At 32.3% G+C, this 24,549-nt stretch overlaps 1 protein-coding gene across 1 annotated transcript; it reads right to left on the minus strand.

Moving 5' to 3' along the window:
* Nucleotides 1-1,850: 1,850 nt before the first annotated feature.
* LOC139494686 (zinc finger protein 665-like) lies at nucleotides 1,851-20,211 on the minus strand. The gene is made up of 2 exons (XM_071282857.1): nucleotides 20,151-20,211; nucleotides 1,851-4,531 (listed from the first exon to the last, which is right to left on the minus strand). The coding sequence occupies exon 2, from the start codon at nucleotides 4,376-4,378 to the stop codon at nucleotides 1,976-1,978; it is 2,403 nt and encodes an 800-aa protein (XP_071138958.1). The 5' UTR covers nucleotides 4,379-4,531; nucleotides 20,151-20,211; the 3' UTR covers nucleotides 1,851-1,975.
* Nucleotides 20,212-24,549: the final 4,338 nt, after the last annotated feature.

The following is a 24,549-nucleotide window of genomic DNA, read 5'->3' on the forward strand; positions in this document are numbered from 1 at the left end:
TGAACTTAAAATTTTTTTTTTGCCTTTGAGTAATTCACTATGCTGTTCAATATTAATCCTCTAAAAAAAATGTTTGAAGAAATTTTCTTTTTATTTATGAAATCTGAAATGAGAAAAATTTAACCCCCCCCCCCCCATTTTTTTTCACATCCCCGTTTCCCTTTTTCCAAAACTGATATCAATTCAAATTTCTAATGGAGTTTGCAATAACTACTCTTTTAAATACATCATAAAATATTAAAATGTAAAATAAAGTGCTTGTTATCACTGAATGGTAAAGATTGGTTGGTAGTAAAAGTGAATATACATTGTTTATTGTATAAAACAATAAAAAAAACTTCATCAGCAACATTTAATATTGGCAAATTTCCAATGAAGTTATTTACATAAAGTTATTGGCAAATAAAAATAGAAAATGACATCATAGTCATGTCTTGCAAATGTCCAACATACATTATCTAAAAACATTTTAGATAAGATAAGGAAAAAAAGCTTCATCAGCATTATTTTATATTGGCAAATTTCCAATGAAGTTATTTACATAAAGTTATTGGCAAATAAAAATAGAAAATGACATCATAGTCATGTCTGGCAAATTTCCAACATATATTACCAACTACTATTCTATACAAAGAAAGATAACTCCAATTGAAAATTAATTGCTATTGCACAATATTGTGCAATTAGATATTTCTTGCTATTGTGCAATACTGTGCAATTGAAAATTTCTTGCTATTGCACAATACTTGATATGGAATCCTGATTTGGACCAACTTGAAAAACTGGGCCTATAATCAAAAATCAAAGTACATGTTTAGATAAAGCATATCAAATAAGCCCAAGAATTTATTTTTTGTTAAAATCAAACTTAAGTTTAATTTTGGACCCTTTGGACCTTAATGTAGACCAATTTGAAAACTGGACCAAAAATTAAGAATCTACATACACAGTTAGATTTGGCATATCAAAGAACCCATTTATTCAATTTTTGATGAAATCAAACAAAGTTTAATTTTGGACCCCCATTTGGACCAACTTGAAAACTAGGCCAATAATTAAAAATCTAAGTACATTTTTAAATTCAGCAAATCAAAGAACCCCAAAGATTCAATTTTTGTTAAAATCAAACTAAGTTTAATTTTGGACCCTTTGGACCTTAATGTAGACCAATTTTAAAACGTGACCAAAATTAAGAATATACATACATAGTTAGATTTGGCATATCAAAGAACCCCAATTATTCAATTTTTGATGAAATCACACAAAGTTCAATTTTGGACCCTTTGGGCCCCTTATTCCTAAACTGTTGGGACCAAAACTCCCAAAATCAAACCAAACCTTCCTTTTATGGTCATAAACCTTGTGTTTAAATTTCATAGATTTCTATTTACTTATACTAATTTCTATTTTACTTATACTAAAGTTATGGTGCGAAAACCAAGAATAATGCTTATTTGGGCCCTTTTTTTGCCCTTAATTCCTAAACTGTTAGAACCAAAACTCCCATAATCAATCCCAACCGTCCTTTTGTGGTCATAAACCTTGTGTCAAAATTTCATAGATTTCTATTCACTTAAACTAAAGTTTTAGTGCGAAAACCAAGAAAATGCTTATTTGGGCCCTTTTTGTCCCCTAATTCCTAAAATATTGGGACCAAAACTCCCAAAATCAATCCCAACCTTCCTTTTGTGGTCATAAACCATGTGTTGAAATTTCATTCACTTTTACTAAAGTTAGAGTGCGAAAACTAAAAGTATTCGGACGACGACGACGACGCCAACGTGATAGCAATATACGACCAAAAAATTAAAATTTTTGCGGTCGTATAAAAATGAATTATAACCTCATCACAAGATCAAAATATACTTCATTCAAAACTTTGATAAATATACACGTAATAATAAACAATAGCCAATCTATATGGTGGGTTTTTGTTCGATGTTGAAGGCCAAAGGTGCTTGACATTGTATTATTTTTAGTCATTAGTATGAAATTTTATGTGTCTTTCAAAGCTTGTCTCGTTTTCAAACACTCTAGAACACACATCACACTTATAATAGTTAATAACTGTATGTGACTTTATGTGATATTCTAAGCTTGCTTTGTGTTCAAACTCTTCACAACATACATCACACTTATAAGATTTAAAACCTGAATGTAATTTAATGTGTTTATCAAAACTATATTTCAATCTAAACACTTTAAAACATTCATCACATTTATAAGAATTTCCAGCTGTACATATATGTAAACTTTTATGATAATCAAAGCTTGCTTTGTGTTTAAACACCCGACGACATTCATCACACTTATACGGTCTATCTTCAGTGTGTATTCTCATGTGTAATTTTAAATCTATTGTTAGATTGAATCCTTTACCACACAAATCACATTCATAAGGTTTAACATTACATGTATAAAGTTGATCTTTAGCATGTGTGCCCATGTGTCTAGTCAAGCTCCCTTTATAATTAAACCCTCTAAAACATAAATGACATTGGTAAGGTTTTTCTCCAGTATGGTTTCTCGTGTGCACAGTTAAGTTGCCTTTATCTTTATGAGATGCCATGTGTTTAGTAATATTCCCCTTACTATTAAACATTCTACAACATAAGTCACATTTATAAGGTTTTTCACCAGTATGTAATCTCATGTGTACAGTTAAGTTGGGTTTATAATTAAACCGTTTGCAGCATACATCACATTTGTGAGGTTTTTCATCAGTATGTATTCTCATGTGGGTAGTTAACATGCTTTTTATATAGAAACCTCTACAGCAGATTTCACATGTCATAGGTGGTTCATCAACAGAATGTATTTGTTTGTGTCTTTTTAAATTACGTTTGTTTTTTAAGACTTTACAACATACATCACATTTATAAGGATTATCACCAGTTTGTGTTTTCGTGTGAGTCTGTAAACGTTTTTCCATGAGATGTGTTTTCATATGGGTTTTTAAGTTACCATTTGTACTGAACTCTTTTTGACATATATCACATTTATAACATTTATAAGGTGGGTGTTCTCTCATGTGTACAAGTAAATCAGGTTCCCGAAAGAAGTTTTTATCACATACACTACATACAAACGTTTCATCAGATGTTTGGGTTCTCATGTGTCCTTGCGATACAGAATTCTCTGAATCACTCTCCACTTTGATATCTATATCAAATTTGGATGGTTTATTTCCTGTATTCATTCTCAATTCTGAATTACAACTCCTTTCTTCATCATACACAGTTTGTTCCTCAATTTTACATCTTGTTTGGTCCAGTGGTGCATGGCAAGCATTTGTCACAATAGCAAAGTCTTCCGAGGATTGGCGATTAGCATAGCAATGATTCGTCACAGTACCGGAGTCTCCTGAGGATTGCCGACATACAAACGTTTCATCAGATGTTTGGGTTCTCGTGTGTCCTTGCAATACAGAATTCTCTGAATCACTCTCCGCTTTGATATCTATATCAAATTTTGATGGTTTAATTCCTGTATTTATTCTCAATTCTGAATTACAACTCCATTCTTCATCATACACAGTTTGGTCCTCAATTTTACATCTTGTTTGGTCCAGTGGTGCATGGTAATCATTTGTCACAATAGCAAAGTCTTCCGAGGATTGGCGATTAGCATGGCAATGATTCGTCAGAGTAACGGAGTCTCCTGAGGATTGCCGACATACAAACGTTTCATCAGATGTTTGGGTTCTCGTGTGTCCTTGCAATACAGAATTCTCTGAATCACTCTCCGCTATAATATCTATATCAAATTTTATTGGTTTAATTCCTGTATTTATTCTCAATTCTGAATTACAACTCCATTCTTCATCATACACAGTTTGGTCCTCAATTTTACATCTTGTTTGGTCCAGTGGTGCATGGCAATCATTTGTCACAATAGCAAAGTCTTCCAAGGATTGGCGATTAGCATAGCAATGATTCGTCACAGTACCGGAGTCTCCTGAGGATTGCCGACATACAAACGTTTCATCAGATGCTTGGGTTCTCGTGTGTCCTTGCAATACAGAATTCTCTGAATCACTCTCCGCTTTGATATCTATATCAAATTTTATTGGTTTAATTCCTGTATTTATTCTCAATTCTGAATTACAACTCCATTCTTCATCATACACAGTTTGGTCCTCAATTTTACATCTTGTTTGGTCCAGTGGTGCAAGGCAATCATTCGTCACAGTAGCGGAGTCTTCCAAGGACTGCCAATTGACATGGGAATGATTCGTCACAGTAGTGGAGTTTCCCAAGGATTGCTGATTGGTTTGGCAATGATTCGTCAAAGTTGCGGAGTCACCCGAGGATTGCCGATTGGCATGGCAACGAGTCTCATCAAGAGAGATAACTGCATCAACTTCGTTATAAGACATAGCTTCTAATGTAGTTCTGTGTCTGTCTAGTGATGAATGTCTATATTTCTTCTGTGTGTTATTCGTCTTAGAAATGATAAATTGTAAGTGTTTGAAGTCAGAATAATGAAGGCAACCATGGAATTACTTGATTGACATTGGTATTCTTGTAGGCTGAAAATATATATTTATTCACTTCATTATTTTACCTATGTCACATTCTTGAGTATGTCACTAAGTAACTAACACTTTAGTGACCAATATATTATGCATCAGTGACAGCTATGAATATAGTTAACTTGATCTTGGAATCAATAGTAAATGGTGAAAAAGAAATTATTTCTAATACTAGTAATATGTTCACATCATACAGAAAAAACGCAAAGATAATTGAATTTATTTGAATAGAAAAAAATCAAGGACTTTGGAAAATATCGAGGGGCTGCTTATCAAGTACTTCAGGTTTTGTTATTGTTCTTTATTACTTAGGGAGCTACCATTTGATTTTTATGGGGGGAGGGGAGGGGGGCTAGGATGGAATTTGAAAAAAATAGGCAATTTAGGTAAAAAAAGTCAGGATAAACTAAAAAAAAAAAAAAGCAGGACCAAACAGAGTGAAAAATAAAAAGGCAGGACAGAGATTACAGTTAAAAAAAATGCAGGACAAAATTTTTCATCCTAGCCTAGTCTTATTACAGTAAAACACATGCATTAGGTCTCGCAAAACGTCGCTTTCTGCGGGAATGCAAATGCTTAACGTTGTGCCAAGAGTTAACTCCCTTGAAACTGTATCATTATAATAATAATTCCTTCATAACACAAGAGACACATGTATATAGTAGAAGGCCTCGTCAACAAATTTGATCGATTTTGGGTTGACGCAATAACATACAGATGTACAGTGAAACCTGATTAAACCGAACCCTGAATAAACCGGAAACCTGTCTAATCCAAACTTGTTCTGAAGACCAATCATATCACATTTTATGCATTGTGAACCTGATGAAACCGAATACCTGCCAAAACCGAACAAAATCTCAAGTCCCGAAAGGGTTCGGTTTAGTCAGGTTTCACTGTATCAGACATGGGGTCAATTACATTTGAAAGTAATTAATTACATTCAATTACAATTACAAAATCTTCAATTAAATTACACATTACATTTGACTTTTTTTACCAATGTAATTAATTACATTCCAATTACTTGGCAAATGTAATTAATTACTTCAATTACATTTGAAAGGAAATTTAAGATAAAACATTGAAAACATGCATTTATTCTATGATATGTACATAAGTATTATACATTGCTCTATAGTTATAACAATTAGACAGTGTTCAACTAGTATATACATTTTTGTATTGTGTCATATAACTTATTTAAGCATTTAAACACACACTTTCAGCTCTTTTAAGAGTATTTACAAGGTTATTTTTTATTTCAACCGATTTTTCATGTAGAAGTTTCGAAGATAAATGCTTTCTGCTAGGCACTTGATACTTAGTGTCAGCTTTTTCCATCAAGTTTTTAAATTCTTCACTTTCGACAATAGAGAGTGGTAAAAGATCCCCAGCTATGAACATTATAAGAGCATTTGTCATTTCTAACTGTTTTGGATCAGACGGTGAATATTTTACACTTTTTTTTATGCATTGTGTCAATGTTGGTTGAATTTCTTTATTCTCAGAATGCAGAATGTACAAATCTCTGTGTTTTCTCTGAAAATTACAAAAGGCCTTATTTAATATCTTGAAAATATTAAATTGTTTTAATTTACCTATTGAAATTTTACATTTATTTAAATTTATTTGATTGTAAATGATACAAAAAAATAGCACTATTTTTTATTTTTTGAAATGATTTTCATTTTTATCCCAGCTTATTCAAATTATTTATCTTAAATAAGTGATTTAGAAATCTGACTTCTTAAAACAAAAATAAACTTTAGTTTTAATCACAACTAATTAATTTAATAAACAAAATATTTTCCAAATTTCAATGTAAGCTATTAGAGGATATAAGATAAATGAAATCTGATTAGAAATGAAAAAGAAGCATTATGAATTTATTAATTTTTAAAATTCTTATATAGTATTACCTTCATATGTGTAACAAAGTTGGATGTAACTTTATAACTTCCACTAATGAGGGTGCCACAATGCATACATTTTCCTTTGAAAGTATTTCCATTTTGGAAGTCATCAGGAACAGTAAAATGTTCCAGTACACTCTTGGGGCTCATTTTTAAATCTGATAAAATGTTTTCTTTCAACATTCATATATATAGTGAACAAATTTTGCAAGTGAGATTTTGTCATATGCATTATCCCTTCAAGAATTTAAACATGTACCTATAGGCCCTAGGGGTATATTTATCTCTCTCTAATTAGCCTTATATCTGTTTAACATAACTGTTATAAAAACAGTCATTATATAGTTTGTAATAAAACAAATAGCCAGAGGTTATATTTATTGGTTATTTAAGTCCTTGAATAAAGTTAATTATGTTAAATCAATGTCTTAAAATATCTATCTAAATCTACTAATTAAGGTCAAGACAGTGACTTCCTAGTGGTTTCTTTTAAAATTATGGCATGTGTCTACATTTTTTTTATCATTCAATACAAAATGAAGAATCTACCATGGTTGTGTTAATACAGAAAGTATACTGTGAAGGCTTTTCTTTGTCAGCTTACAACATTTGTTAAGATTATTGCTTTTAATAATTTTTTGAGAAAACACAAGATTTAATCTTTTGATCCAAAATTTCAAATGTAATTGACTTGTAATTGAAAAGTAATTGTCAATTACAGGCAATTTTGGCTATGTAATTAATTACATTCAATTACATGTAATTGAAAAAATGCTCAATTACACATTACATTCAATTACATGATAAATTGTAATTAATTACAGTCAATTACAATTACATATTTCAATTACCCCATGTCTGCACTGTATATGATATCATTGGAAAGAGGAGAAAATATCTCATTGCAAGATAGATGAGGAGGTTCTCTGCAATTGTCACGATTTTATTAAGTTCGAATCAAAGGTCAAATAATTTTGTTTCAAGGAAAACGTTGACACGTGTTTAGAAAGCTGGTCGTCCCTACATGGTTTCGAGATTTACATTTGTAGAGAGAATCCAAGGGCGGGTCCAGCCATTTTAAAAAGGGGGGATTTCCAACCCAAAGTAAAGGGGAGGGGGGTTCCAAGTATATGCTCCCATTCAAATGCATTGATCGTCCAAAAAAGGGGGTTTCAACCCCTGGATCTGCCAATGAGAATCCCATCAGTATCATCCAAATTAGTTTTCTTAATTGCTTTTTTGGATGCATTTTATACTTTCAATTTCGGTCATTATTTTCTTGTTGAGAAAAACCTCTGCCGATATTTCCAGGTTTGTTAGAATGTTTGAGACATGTACTCTACCCATATGGGACCCATTAGTAGTTTCCATTGGAAACTATCAGACCTATCATTTGAAGTTTGTTCTAATGGATCGGTAGTTTCTTTCAGAGATCCTTTTCAGTAAGATTTTTGGCTTTTCTCTTCCATTGATATAGCAGGGCATTTGGCAGTGTCGGTTTTGATTGTATTTTGTTCTAACAGATTCCCCATTATTATCTAGTCATAGACATATTTTGCCAAGGCATTTTGGGGTATCCGGGGTAACCCTGTTCCATTTTATTTAAAGCACACAAACATTTAAACTAGAGGCCTCTAAGATCCTGTGTCGCTCACCTTGGTCTAGGTGCATATCATAACTAAGGCTCTAAAGAGCCTGTGTCGCTCACCTTGGTGTATGTGAATATTAAACAAATGACAAAATTGTGTTTTGGTGATGGTGATGTGTTTGTAGATCTTACTTTACTAAACATTCTTGCTGCTTACAATTATCTCTATCTTTAATGAACTTGGCCCAGTAGTTTCAGTGAAAATGCTAGTGAAAATTTACAAATTTATTAAAATTGTTAACCAGGTGCTCCGCAGGGCGCAGCTTTATACGACCGCAGAGGTCGAACCCTGAACAGTTGGGGCAAGTATGGACAAAACATTCAAGCGTGATACAGCTCTGAATTTGGATTGTGATCAAATTTTTGACATTACATGGTTTTTTTTACACAAAACAAATGTCAAGATTTTACAAATCAATTAAAGATTTCTTCTTATTTAAATCTAAAATTAAATAGTTGACACAGCATAGGTTTCTGACACAGAATGAATGTGGTCTAATGAACTTAAAAGTTTTTTTTTGCCTTTGAGCAATTGACTATGCTGTTGAATATTAATCCTCTCAAAAAAATGTTTGAAGAAATTTTCTTTTTATTTATGAAATCTGAAATGAGAAAAATTTAACCCCCCCCCCCTTTTTTCACATCCCTGTTTCCCTTTTTCCAAAACTGATATCAATTCAAATTTCTAATGGAGTTTGCAACAATAACTACTCTTTTAAATACATCATAAAATATTAAAATGTAAAATAAAGTGCTTGTTATCACTGAATGGTAAAGATTGGTTGGTAGTAAAAGTGAATATACATTGTTTATTGTATAAAACAATAAAAAAAAACTTCATCAGCAACATTTTATATTGGCAAATTTCCAATGAAGTTATTTACATAAAGTTATTGGCAAATAAAAATAGAAAATGACATCATAGTCATGTCTGGCAAATTTCCAACATACATTATCTAAAACATTTTAGATAAGATAAGGAAAAAAAGCTTCATCAGCAACATTTTATATTGGCAAATTTCCAATGAAGTTATTTACATAAAGTTATTGGCAAATAAAAATAGAAAATGACATCATAGTCATGTCTGGCAAATTTCCAACATATATTATCAACTACTATTCTATACAAAGAAAGATAACTCCAATTGAAAATTAATTGCTATTGCACAATATTGTGCAATTAGATATTTCTTGCTATTGTGCAATACTGTGCAATTGAAAATTTCTTGCTATTGCACAATACTTGATATGGAATCCTGATTTGGACCAACTTGAAAACTGGGCCCATAATCAAAAATCAAAGTACATATTTAGATAAAGCATATCAAATAAGCCCAAGAATTTAATTTTTGTTAAAATCAAACTTAGTTTAATTTGGACCCTTTGGACCTTAATGTAGACCAATTTGAAAACTGGACCAAAAATTAAGAATCTACATACACAGTTAGATTTGGCATATCAAAGAACCCATTTATTCAATTTTTGAAGAAATCAAACAAAGTTTAATTTTGGACCCCCATTTGGACCAACTTGAAAACTAGGCCAATAATTAAAAATCTAAGTACATTTTTAAATTCAGCATATCAAAGAACCCCAAGGATTCAATTTTTGTTAAAATCAAACTAAGTTTAATTTTGGACCCTTTGGACCTTAATGTAGACCAATTTGAAAACGGGACCAAAAATTAAGAATCTACATACATAGTTAGATTCGGCATATCAAAGAACCCCAATTATTCAATTTTTGATGAAATCACACAAAGTTCAATTTTGGACCCTTTGGGCCCCTTATTCCTAAACTGTTAGGACCAAAACTCCCAAAATCAAACCCAACCTTCCTTTTATGGTCATAAACCTTGTGTTTAAATTTCATAGATTTCTATTTACTTATACTAAAGTTATGGTGCAAAAATAATGCTTAATAGGGCCCCTTTTTGGCCCCTAATTCATAAACTGTTGTGACCTCAACTCCAAAAATCAATCCCAACCTGCCTTTTGTGGTCACAAACCTTGTGCTAAAATTTCATTGATTTCTATTTACTTATACTAAAGTTATTGTGCGAAAACCAAGAATAATGCTTATTTGGGCCCTTTTTTGGCCCTTAATTCCTAAACTGTTGGAACCAAAACCCCCAAAATCAATCCCAACCTTCCTCTTGTGGTCATAAACCTTGTGTCAAAATTTCATAGATTTCTATTCACTTAAACTAAAGTTATAGTGCGAAAACCAAGAAAATGCTTATTTGGGCCCTTTTTGGCCCTTAATTCCTAAAATGTTGGGACCAAAACTCCCAAAATCAATACCAACCTTCCTTTTGTGGTCATAAACCTTGTGTTAAAATTTCATAGATTTCCATTCACTTTTACTAAAGTTAGAGTGCGAAAACTAAAAATATTCGGACGCCGGACGACGACGACGACGACGACGACGACGCCGACGCCAACGTGATAGCAATATACGACGAAAAATTTTTCAAATTTTGCGGTCGTATAAAAATTGACTATAAAGGGCAATAACTCCTTAGGGGGTCAATTGACCATTTTGGTCACGTTGACTTATTTTTAGGTCTTACTTTGCTGTACATTATTGCTGTTTACAGTTTATCTCTAACTATAATAATATTCAAAATAATAACAAAAAAATGGCAAAATTTCCTTAAAATTACCAATTCAGGGGCAGCAACCTAACAATCAATCATACGATTCATCTTAAAATTTTAGGGCAGACAGATCTGCACCTGATAAACAATTTCCTCTCTTGTCAAATTTGCTCTAAATGCTTTGGTTTTTGAGTTATAAGCCAAAAACTGCATTTTACCCCTATGTTCTATTTTTAGCCATGTCGGCCATCTTGGTTGGTTGGCTGGGTCACGCTACACATTTTAAAACTAAATACCCCAAAGATGATTGTGGCCAAGTTTGGTTTAATTTGGCCCAGTAGTTTCAGAGGAGAAGATTTTTCTAAAAGATAACTAAGATTTACGAAAAATGGTTAAAAATTTACTCTAAAGGGCAATAACTCCTAAAAAGGTCAACTGACCATTTTGGTCATGTTGACTTATTTGTAAATCTTACTTTGCTGAACATTATTGCTATTTACAGTTTATCTCTATCTATAATAATATTCAAGATAACTAAAAACAGAAAAAATTCCTTAAAATTACCAATTCGGGGGCAGCAACTTAACAACGAGTTGTCCGATTCATCTGAAAATTTCAAGGCAGATAGATCTTGACCTGATAAACAATTCTACCTCATGTCAGATTTGCTCTAAATGCTTTGGTTTTTGAGTTATAAGCCAAAAACTGCATTTTACCCCTATGTTCTATTTTTAGCCATGGCGGCCATCTTGGTTGGTTGGCCGGGTCACACCACACACTTTTTAAACTAGATACCCCAATGATGATTGTGGCCAAGTTTGGTTAAATTTGGCCCAGTAGTTTCAGAGGAGAATATTTTTGTAAAAGTTAACGACGCCCGACGACGATGACGGACGCCAAGTGATGGGAAAAGCTGACTTGGCCCTTTGGGCCAGGTGAGCTAAAAAAGGACACAGGTGGATTCATGACAAAATTGTGCTTAGGTGATGGTGATGTGTTTGTAGATCTTACTTAATTGAACATTATTGCTCCTTACAATTATCTCTATCTATATTAAACTTGGGCCAGTAGTTTAGTATTTTGTAAAACATTTAAAAAAGGAGTAAGGACTGATTTTGGCATCAAATTTTAGGTTAATCTGACGAAATATTTTGATCACTTTTTAAACACTGAAGTGTCTATTGCATTTGAATCAATTAGTTTATATGAAAGATTTGAACTGATTTAGTCATTAAAAACGATCAGATTCAAGGTCAAATATGAAAAATTTAGCAAATATATATGCTGAAAAATGTCACTTTTCAGATGGTTTTTGTCAGAAATGAAAGTGGACACATCCGTGTTTATCCTCAACCTTTATATATGTTAGGTATTATCATCAAATACAACTTACATTTCAATATTAAGGATGAACACAAATGCGGCCACTTTCGTTTCACACGAAAACCATCTAAAATTTAACTAAAATGCTAGAATTGTGAAGATTTCAGTAATTTAGCATGACTTATTGGTGCTAGTACCTGATATATAAGCATTGTTTTGTCAAAAACAGCCCATAATTATGTAGCAGAAGCATTCTACTTTACAATAAATAACTAAAAGTTTACATTTTAACAACTTTGTAAAACTGCTTTATTTTGGGGCCAAAAGGGGTCTTACTGGACCTATTCCTTTATGAAAATTGTTAAAAATTGACTATAAAGGGCAATATCTCCTTACACGGTCAATTGACCATTTTGATCATGTTGACTTATTTGTAGATCTTACTTTGCTGTACATTTTTGCTGCTTACAGTTTATCTGTATCTATATAAATAATATTTAAGATATAACCAAAAGCTGCAAAATATTCTTAAAATTACCAATTCAGTGGCAGCAACCCAACAACGAGTTGCCTGATTGGTTTACAAATGTCAGGGCAGACAGACTGTGACTTATCGAAGAAATTTATCCTCGTCAGATTTGCCCTAAATGCTTTGGTTTCTGAGACATGAGCCAAAAACTGCATTTTACCCTTTATGTACTACAATGTATTTTAAGCCTTGACACCCATCTTGGTTCACAGGCAAGATCATCAGACACATAAAAAAATTTAAAACTAGATACCCTTATGATGATTGTGGACAAGTTTGGTTAAATTTGTCTTGGTAGTTTCAGAGGAGAAGATTTTTTAAAAAGATTACTAAAATGTTGGAAAAATGGCTAACAATTGACTTATAAAGGGCAGTAACTCCTTAAGGGGTCAGCTGACAATTTTGGTTATGTTGACTTATTTGCCAATCTTTAACTTTGCTGAACATTATTGCGGTTTACAGTTTATCTTTATCTTTTATAAAATTCAAGATCATAAGCAAAAACTGCAAAATTTCCTTAAAATTACTAATTTCGGTGGCAGCAACCCAACAATGGGTTGTCCAATTTGTCCAAAAATTTTAGGGCAGATAGATCTTGACCTGATAATTTTTTTTTCTCAATGTCAGATTTGCTCTAAATACTTTGGTCTTAGAGACTAGAGTTACTGTATAGCAGGTTATTTTAGAGGGGTGTAAATTTTGGCTTATTTAGACGGATAGAACAAAATCGCCAAAATAAATTCTGCCAATTTAAAACGGCACATTCAAAGGCATTCATAAGGTTTTGAATCCATCAAAATAAAAACTGGCAAAATATTTGGTATGTACCTTGTTCAATGAAATTTTACACCCACAAAAATAACCCGCTATACAGTATCTCTGAAACCCAAGCTTAATTTATTCATCTTAATAAAAAGAATTTTTTGACAAGTATAGTGTAAAGTGTGTAATTTGATAAAATAGCTATAGACAAGTGTCCTTCCTCTATGTAAAAGTTATAACTTTATGTTTTTCTACAAATTTTAACCAACTGTCTAATTAACAAAACTAGAGATACAATTTATCACATTAAACAAGGTCCCATCATTGTGAATACTAGTTTCATGATTTTTCATTTAAGCTTTACATTTTCTTATTTTCATCTTGTCTAGGCCAAAAAAAAATATATGTCTGTTTCCTGCTTCCAAGGCAAATAAATCAGGGTCGGTAGGTCTGGATTTTTTTTGGATTTTTTTTTGGATTTTTGGATTTTTTTAGATTTGTAATCAGCAAGTAATCATATGAATGTAATCTTAAAGTAATATAAAAGTAATCATGATTACACCTGTTTTTTGCAATGTAATCGTTTTCATTATGATTACTTGTAATTAGAAATGGCATGATTACTGATTACATAGGATTACACTTCAAAATGTAATCGATTACAGCTGATTAGGATTACTGATTATGATTACCCTATGTCTGTATACAGTATAAGCCAAAATCTACATTTTACCCCTATGTTCTATTTTTAGCCCTGGTGGCCATCTTGAATGGTTGGCTGGATCACTGGACACATTTTTTAAACTAGATACCCTATAAATGATGATTGTGGCCAAGTTTGGTGAACTTTGGCTTAGTACTTTCAGAGGAGAAGATTTTTGTAAAAGATAACGATGACGATGAAGGACACGGATGACGGACACCAAGTGATGAGATAGGCTCGCTTGTCCCTTTGGGCCAGGTGAGCTAAAAAGGATATCAGATACATAGAAAAAGTACACCTGTTACAGTTTTGCACTTTTATACTTTGAGGACTGGCTGAGTTGGTATGTTTTATTTTATTACATTGGATTATGTATGGGTAAGGTTAACTAAAATTGAGAATGGAAATGGGGAATGTGTCAAAGAGACAACAACCCGACCAAATAAAAAACAACAGCAGAGGGTCACCAACAGGTCTTCAATGTAGCGAGAAATTCCCGCACCGGGAGGCGTCCTTCAGCTGGCCCCTAAACAAATATATACTAGTCCAGTGATAATGAACGCCATACTAATTTCCAAATTGTACACAAGAAACTAAAATTAAAATAATACAAGACTAACAAAGGCCAGAGGCTCCTGACTTGGGACAGGCGCAAAAATGCAGCGGGGTTAAACATGTTTGTGAGATCTCAACCCTCCCCCTATACCTCTAACCAATGTAGTAAAGTAAACGCATAACAATATGCACATTAAAATTCAGTTCAAGAGAAATCCGAGTCTGATGTCAGAAGATGTAACCAAAGAAAATAAACAAAATGACAATAATACATAAATAACAACAGACTACTAGCAGTTAACTGACATGCCAGCTCCAGACTTCAATTTAACTGACTGAAAGATTATGATTTCATCATATGAACATCAGGCACAATCCTTCCCGTTAGGGGTTTAGTATCATACCATCATAACATATATGAGAAGAACATAACCCGTGTCATGCCAACAACTGTTTTTAGAATAAATGTGTTTAGTTCCGATGCAAAGACCTTATCAGTGATTCAATATTAACGCCAAAATATGCAATCTTTAATGACTTGACAACAGTATCGTAATTATATCCCTTCTTAATAAGTCTATTCAAAGGTTTTGTAAGTTTCTGAGGTGAATACTGACACCTTTGTGCTTTATAGAGAATATTACCATAAAAAATTGGATGTGAAATACCTGAACATATTAGAAGTCTGCATGTTGAGCTATATTTACGAATGATGTCTTTATACCGATGATAAAATTTAGTAAATGTTTTGACTAGTTTGTGATATCGAAAACCCTGGTGTAATAATTTTTCAGTAATACATAAATTTCTCTCGTTAAAATCGAAAAACATTGTTACATACACGAGCGAATCATACAAGTTGAGATATATAAACACCGTAAGATGGTGACAAGGGAACGTCACCATCTAAAAACGGATAATTAACGATAGGAAATGAAAAATCATCCCTTTTATCATAAATTTTAGTATTCAGCTTTCCATTAGTGATATAGATATCAAGATCGAGAAAAGGGCAGTGGTCATTGTTAGTATTAGCTTTATTTAAAGTAAGTTCAACAGGATAAATTTCATTAATATACATACTGAAGTCGTCATTATTGAGAGCCAAAATATCATCCAAATATCTAAAAGTATTATTAAATTTGTTTATCAGATGTTGTTTCGATGGGTCTTTGCTTATTTTTGTCATAAATTGTAACTCATAACAATACAAAAACAGGTCCGCAATAAGTGGTGCACAGTTAGTCCCCATTGGAATTCTGATAATCTGACGATATACGGAATCTCCAAAGCGAACAAAAATGTTATCTAGTAAAAATTCAAGGGCATATATAGTATCAAAGCATGTCCAATTAACATAGTTTTTTTGTTTATTGCTACTAAAAAATGACCTAAAAGAGTTTGAACATATATATTCACATTCTGATTTTTTGAATGCCCATGTAATTAGGTGTGTGAATTTTTTCTTAATGAGAATGTGAGGCAATGTGGTATACAGGGTAGAAAAATCAAAACTTTGAACAGATTCAAAATCACCAATATAAGCATGCAATTTATCAAGTACTTCCAACGAGTTCTTGACACTCCAAAAGTAATTTATTCCACTATTTTCGAAGGCCTTATTTGAACAATTTATTATCAGGTTTTTAATTGTACCAAGTGTGCTGGTAAGAAGAATAGACAATTTAGTAGTTGAACAATGGCTTGAAGACGAAATAAATCTATATTGTCTGGCAATAAGACCCTTCACGGCCTGGCTTGGGAAATGGGTAGACAAATGCTCAAATTAATCTGTACCAAGACAGGTTCCAAACATCTTCATTTATACACCATAACTCATGGTGAGGATCGCTATAAAGGATGATCATATGGCGACAAGAGGGAGTGCTGCAGTGGCGGATCCAGGGGGGGGGGGGGGGGGGGGGGGGTTCCGGGGGTGCGCACCCCCCTTTATTTTTGCCGATCAATGCATTTGTATCGGGACATATGTTTTGCACCCCCCCTGCACCCCCCCCTTTGCCCTGGGTTAGCACCCCCCCCCCCCTTTCAAAAATTCCTGCATCCGCCCCTGTGCTGACCATCTGACAGGGTACACATTTACAACTTTCACTCAGCTGTTATCTTACAGTAAACATGACCTATCAAAATTTCTCAATTTGAATTTTTTCAATAAGATTCATTAGATACAAAAGATCAGAGATATGCTTTAGATATTTGCATTCATTAGTTCCCTTTTTTTGTCTTTTGATAGAAGAGGGGGATAGGATCTTTATCGGGACTACGGGATCGGGTGTTTTTAAGGATTTCGGGATCCCGGAATTTTTTCTCTCGAATTTCTGGGTTTCATGTTTTTAAGCCCAGGATTACGGGATTTCGTATTTTTAAGCCAGGGAATCGGGATCAGGTCCCCTCCTACCCTCCCTCATAGAAGATGTTCTAAGTATTTATGTGTAAACATCATTGTGGTTCCATCATCCATTTATATTAAATGATTATATTGTTCATATGTATTGATGTTTTGTTCAGCTGTAAATACACAATGCATTCTTACATTCTTATTTTTATTGAAAGGGGAGCTTCTTTATGATTTAAGAGTTTGTAATTATTTTTTTTTTTTTGGGGGGGGGGGGGTAGGGATGTGATAGGGGAATGGTGAGCTACAAATCTCATAACAATCCATTGGTGTTAACAAACTTACAATAGTCTTAAATTTAAAAATAAATATGTCCATGTAGCCATGGTATTTTGACCCTCCTGGGATATAATAAACCCCCTACTAAAAACCTCCAATTAAAAAAAATGATAGCCAACAAATTGTAATTAGATTATCTGTGCAAAATACTATTTATCAAAAACGGCCTGCTTATAATCATCCTCTGCCATTCTGCGCTAGCCGTAGCTGACAACAAGCTACAACATAGACTTTTTTACAAAAAAGTTGAGAACACTTTATCTGCGATTTATCCATCTTGTTTACATAAACAATGCCAAACAAATGAAATTTTATTTTAGGCCTAAATGATCTGAAAGGAAAGACCATGCTTACTGCTTCGTAAATGATTGGAAGCTATTTTCATATCCTCACCCTTGTTACATTCGGAGACCACCGTTTGTATTTGCTGTGAATTATATATATTTATTCAAAAAAAGAATTTGACCAAAATGATGTGGGTGCTTGAGCATCTAAGAAGGTGGTATTTAAAGGGGTGTACTGAACATGGAAACATGTGAAATAAAAATCGTGAAAACATAACACGAAAAAATAAAAATTGGGAAAAACAAAGCACGAGAAATAAAATCATAAATACATTGTAGTAAGGAAACAAGTACAATGACTACATGTATGTACCAGAAGTTACACTCAGCCGTTCTTGGAGATCATGCAGCCATTATTCATGAACATGCAGACCTTGCGGTCACCTTTTAGCGTCTGCTACTTGCATCTTATTTGATAAAAAATATGTGAAATAAAAAGGCCAAAAGCGTTGCACGAAAATAACCCTTAACCACTCTCATCTAAGCATACATGCAAGCTAGTGCTACACCACTGTGACAACAAAGAGTAAATAAATTGCATGTGTTGTTTGTGTGTGGTAGTCCAAATAATTGTGATGTCTTAAAAAAGGCTTGTATATTCTTTCAAGACCTCATAATTATTTGGACTATTTGTGTGGATGTAGCAGAGTGATTTTTCATGCTTCATAAACTATGTAATTTGCACTTTTGAAATCATTGATTTATATTAAAAATCTACTTATCAAATTCTTATTGAGTCTTTAGTTTAATTATTTCACTCTTGCAAAGTATATTTACTAAAGGATATTTATCCTTTATGACTTGATTTAGTATATAATTTACGTATTGAGTAATGTTACTCATACATATTCATGGGGGTTGAAATTGAACTCTTGTTTTGATTGGTTCTTGGTTATTGGCGGTTAAATTGAGTTTTCCTTTGTGTACCTTGGGTAGAATTTACCTGGACACTGGTCAGTGAAAGACGTCCATTATTTACCCAGACTATTATAGCAGAAACCCATATTGACAGATTGTATATTGACTATATTCATCTACATAGTTTTCCAGACATGACTAGTAAGTTGCACTTTCTTCTTATTAACATTTTGACGCGAATTAATAGATTTGGTTAACTTTCCTATTTTCGAGTAAATACTCTTCAGATTGCATGTTTATAACATCGGAATGAAAGATTTGAATGAGCGTATTTTTGGTAAAGAAGCTAGGTCATATTTTTATAAAGTAATGTAATATTTGCCGCTGATCATAGCGTAATTATGTAATGTTTAGAGATATCGTAATAACAGTATTTTACGAATACTGCATGTAGAAAAATGGCGGCATGTATGATAAGTTACATTATATTGTGAAAAGAATGTTCGAATTACATGTTAGCGTAATGCTATTTTTATATGGACGAATTGAATACAATTGTCATGCGATTAGTATTTTATATAATTACGAAGAGTCCGTTCTTATTATTGTATTTTGGTTTTCAGGACTCTGATGTAGACTATTTACTTTGTGCCAAGTTCCTTATTTACTAGAGAACTCACTCCACAAGTGGTAAGCGCATAATTTGTAGTTTTTGTATTATTTTATACTATAGAAATAATAGTTAGTCATGGATTATTTCCATTGCCGATTTGCGCGTTTTTAGCAAATCAGTGGTAGAATTTATATGTCGGTATTCAGACATAGTAAATACTTTTTGAATGTAGTAATATTTATTAAGTTTAATTGTAAACTTTCATGTACTTGTGAGAAGTAATTTTAAGATACATTTAATTATATTTGATTGTAAACGCAATAAAACTGGTTACCGTTATAATTAAATGTCGGTCAGAGAAACCGGTTTGTTAAAGTACATGTGACATGTGATGTACATTTCACTACACGATTGAATGAATGAACATTCCATAGTAAATGTGTATCTACTGTTTATAGTAACACTATTATATTAGGAATCGTTTGAACTGTATTAAAATTGTCTGTGATATAATATGTGTATAATATATTCTATATGTTACATGAACTATCATTAATGTTTATAATCTTGTTATTTCAGAGTTTTTATTCTCTGGTAATAAAACCATCTGAACCTTAGAAAGTCTTCTAGTTATTAATTTATACCGGAAGAGACCCCTTTCACATGGATATCATATGAATTTGTAATTTGTTTAATTTGTTTAAAGAATAAAAAATATTTGAATTTGAATGTTTTAGATTTTCAATTCTCGATTTTAATGATTGGAATTTATTTATATTAGAAAATTCATCTAGAATATAGTACTTATCAATTATGCTTACTGCCACTGTCAATATATACAGATCCACGTTTTTTTTTTTATTGAAAAGTGGGTCGAGTTGGTGAAAAAAGGGCAATTTGCCAGGGGGCGAGTTGTCGTAGATATAATTTTAGTCGTCTTGTAAACATTTGCACTCGAACCACATCTTATTTCTACATGTTACCTATTACCTAGTCTTTATCTTCCTCCTTTAGCAGGAATAATTTAAAAAAAATAATGATATTAATCAACTGTGTAAAGGACTGTAAACATACCTTCAAAAGTTTTTGTTTTGCAATGGTGTGCGACAACCTACATTTTATTGTTCAAGGGAGATAATCAATTTTTAAATAAATGTACCTATGGAGCACAAAGTTAACAATAATGTTTCCTAAGACCTTTCCTAGATATATGTAAGAAATAAGTAGTAGAAGATTATGTTACTATTATACTAATTAACGTTTAAATAATAGTCCCAGGTAGATTTTATTGATAGTCGGCATGACATGAGCTCTGTTGACATGGTTGAGCTCTCAACCAACTTCTACTTCTACTATATAATGACCGCCTTCAACATGTTCAACACGTTGAAGTTTACGTCACTTGTACTGCGCATTGACTTGTGAAGATATATATACAGTGAAATATAACAAATTTGTGATAGTAAACAAAAAAACAAAACAAAAAAAAATTAAAAAATTTACATAGTGGTAGTGCATATTTTTAATTTATTATTTTTAAATATTAAGATAAAACTATTTACACATGATGAATTTACGGGCTGTATGTGTAGTTTGAGACGGCTACTTTGAACGACTCTATAGAATAAGAATAAAGAATGAAATTGTTTATTATAGTGTCACATATTGATTGAAACAAATCATTCACACAATATTCATATAGGCTACATACAAATAACAATCAATATCCAGCCAAAAAATGACTTATGAGACACTGATCCTTAAAACCAAAATATATACAAAAATATACTATTTAAACTTGTAAATAATCTCATAAAAGTTATATCAAAATGGAACAAGTAGCTTAAAATATAAATAATTCTTATTTTAAAAAAGATATGTATTAACTATGAAATATGAAATACTATAAAATTGGGTAAAAATCTTATAAATAAATGCATTAAAAATTGATTAATTGAAAATATTACTGTAAAAATAATTATAGAGTCGCTCATCACAATACTCGGGGGAAGGCTGTGTTTAAACTAACTAACTTAATTAGTAGATAAAAACTCCAGATTTAATCGCTAAAAAAACCCACACAAATTATAAGCACATTTGAGATTATTTGACAACCTGTCTATATAGATCTATATACAAATGATGTATAATAGCTAAGCAAACATGCATAAATGAAGTTTAACGCAAGCAAGCTAAAACGAAAAGAAAGGACATATGTTATATATGCCGTTTAACTGGCACAAAGACAAAATTTAAGCTATATCAAATAAATAAAACAAAACTTTGACAAACAATCATGAAACAGAACAGATTTCGGATGTGAGACAGCAAATTTAAAAGTTATTGCATGTATTGTGTACTACATATGAGCTACAGAAACAGTTTTCTGAAGAACACGTACCATGTTGAAATCATGAACATGTTTTAATTGATCCGTGCATGGTAAGACAGGGAAACTTCCACAACTTCGCTGTCTTAAAGTTAAACTGACTCCTTTTGTCATATCTTGTTGTCCTAGATTGCAGTAATTCAACTGTGAGTTTATATCTAAATTATATGAGTTATCTTTAAAATGTATAACGTTTATTGCGTAAGAACTCTGGACTGAATTTTGACACATTTTTTTTATGTTTATAATGCCATGGTTTAATTTTGGAAAGACTGAGGTAGACAATGACAAATTACAAGATCAGTCATTGGTTTCGTAACTACAGATTTTGCATAGTGAAACACTTTTGGTGATATTCCATCAATACTGACCTGTTGCTTTCTTGACATTTATTTTATTTATTCGTTTCAAAACAAAATTTTTGTTTACATGGTTTACTGGTTGAAACTTTAGTGCTGGTGATGACAAATCCGTATGTTTTTTTTTTTATAATTACTTCATTACTTGGGTGTTTTTTTAAATTTTAAAGATAAAAAAATGTCACATGTATCAGTTAAAAATGAACTGTTATGTTCATACAGTGAAACCTGACTAAACCGAACCCTTTCGGGACTTGAGATTTCGTTCGGTTTTGGCAGGTATTCGGTTTCATCAGGTTCACAATGCATGACATGTGATATGATTGGTCTTCAGAACAAGTTTGGATTAGCCAGGTTTCCGGTTTATTCAGGGTTCGGTTTAATCAGGTTTGACTGTATATCATAATGACATTCAAATCTCGCATTATCATTAAATTGTCAGCAATTCGCCGTTTCAGAATCTAATGCATCCTGGGTAATATTTTCAAAAGCGTACACTAAAGCGTTTTGATTGGTTTAAAACGTTATAAACAATGGAAATTCAACCAATGACGTAACGTTATTCTCACTTTGGGGTACGAACAATGAAATAACCCATGATGCTTTAGATTCGGAAACGGCTAATTGCTTAATTTGAAATAACGAGTCATGTCCGTGAGGGTTTATAATTAGATCTTATTTAGCTCCTAAAAATAGCCAATTCAGTGTTGTACTAGGTTACTTATTTCACTGCTAAATGTAAATTATCCTTTGGTTATACTTGTGTATTCAAAACACATTCATTTGTACATCATTTCCTCTTAAAATTTCACATATATGCTTGTGAGTTTTGTGACAAATGATTCTACTGTTCATCCATGTCATCATATCTGTACATACATGTATTGTCCAATCTAATTAAAATATAGATCTCCGATTTCGTTATACTACGTTACTACATATGAGCGTAGTATAACGAAATCGGAGATCTATATTTTAATTAGATTGATGTATTGTCACATATATGAATACTAGTTTATAAACCTGGTACCTTTTGGTAGCTATTACTTGTGTGGTTCTCTATCCTATATGTTCTCCCATTTATTTGTGTTGAAGTGTTGTTCAAGTCCTGTCCATTGGTGTCATTTTGATTGTATTTAACATTAAGCGAAAAAGCGATACTAAGCAATCCTACATTCCGTCGTCGTCGGTGTCGTCGTCGGCGGCGTCCACAAATATTCACTCTGTGGTTAAAGTTTTTGAAATTTTAATAACTTTCTTAAACCATACTGGATTTATACCAAGCTTGGACAGAAGCTTGTTTGTGATCATAAGATAGTATCCAGAAGTAAATTTTGTGAAAATAAAATTCCATTTTTTCCGTATTTTACTTATAAATCGGCTTCGTTTTTCTGCGGGAAAACATTACATTCACTCTGTGGGTAAAGTTTTTAAAATTTTAATAACTTTCTTAAACAATCCTTGGTTTGTACCAAACTTGGACAAAAGCTTGTTTATGATCATTAGAGAGTATCCAGAAGTAAATTTTGTAAAACAATAAATCCATTTTTTCCGTATTTTACTTTAAATGGACTTAGATTTTCTGCCAGGAAACAACACATTCACTCTGTGGTTAAATTTAAAAAAAAAATTGATAACTTTCTTATACTATTTTTAACTTGTACCAAACTTGGACAGAAGCTTGTTTATGATCAAAAGCTAGTAACTAGAAGGAAATTTTGTGAATATTTTGTACCTGTGTATCTGTATTTTACTTATAAATGGACTTAATTTTTCTTCCAGTTAACATCACATCCATATAGTTAAAGTTTTTAAAACATTTATTAGATTCATATAAGCTATCCTGGTAGTTTTCCAAACTACGACAGAAGCTTCTTACAATCAAAAGATAGTATCAAGTGGAATATTTTATTGATTTTTTCCCTCATTTTTGTTGAGCCTGCAATTTACAGCAAAAGTAGGCGAGACACTGGGTTCCGCGGAACCCTTCAATGCAATTTTTTTCTTAAAATGTCCTTTACCAAGTCAGGAAAATGGCCATTGTTAAAAAATATTATAGTTCGTTTATGTGTGTGTTACATATATATAGTGTTGTGTTGTAATTCTCCTCTTAGTTATATGTTTTCCCCGGTCCTACCTAAAAAGCGCCCGGGTGAAGAAAAAGCGCCCGGGAAAAAGAAAAAGCGCCCGAGAAGGGGGAAAAAAGCGCCTGGGAAAAAAAAGACACAGGTAGAACAAAATAAGAATATTTTTATAACAATAAATAAAATTGAGAATGGAATAAATGTTTTTCTAAATAAAAAAAAAGTAAGCATTGCTCGTTTTGTTCTTACTATAAATTGGGATATGCACGATGCTACATCTAAAGTGTGTAGATAGTTTTGTTCCACTTTTACATTTTAGATTTCAAAGTGAGTAAATAAATATAAATAAGAGTATATAGAAGAATCATATTGCCCTCGATCAAAACGTACGTATTTTCGTTATTTTAAAAAAAAATCAGTGCCCGAGGTCTAATATTCGCAACTGCATGGTGAACACTTTTCAAAGTTTAGTATTTTATGAAACATACTTGAATTGACAGTGGAAGATCGTGGAAGAGTTTCAACATGCCTGCCACTAAGAAAAGAAAAGTTAAAGCTACTTCTCACTGCTGTTGGAACGATACAATATGACCGAGAATGGTTAGAGATTCTTGGGGCCTGAAAATGAAAATACCAGAAGT

Source organism: Mytilus edulis, chromosome 11 (assembly GCF_963676685.1).
Source record: "Mytilus edulis chromosome 11, xbMytEdul2.2, whole genome shotgun sequence".
NCBI classification, from domain to species: Eukaryota; Metazoa; Mollusca; class Bivalvia; order Mytilida; family Mytilidae; genus Mytilus; species Mytilus edulis.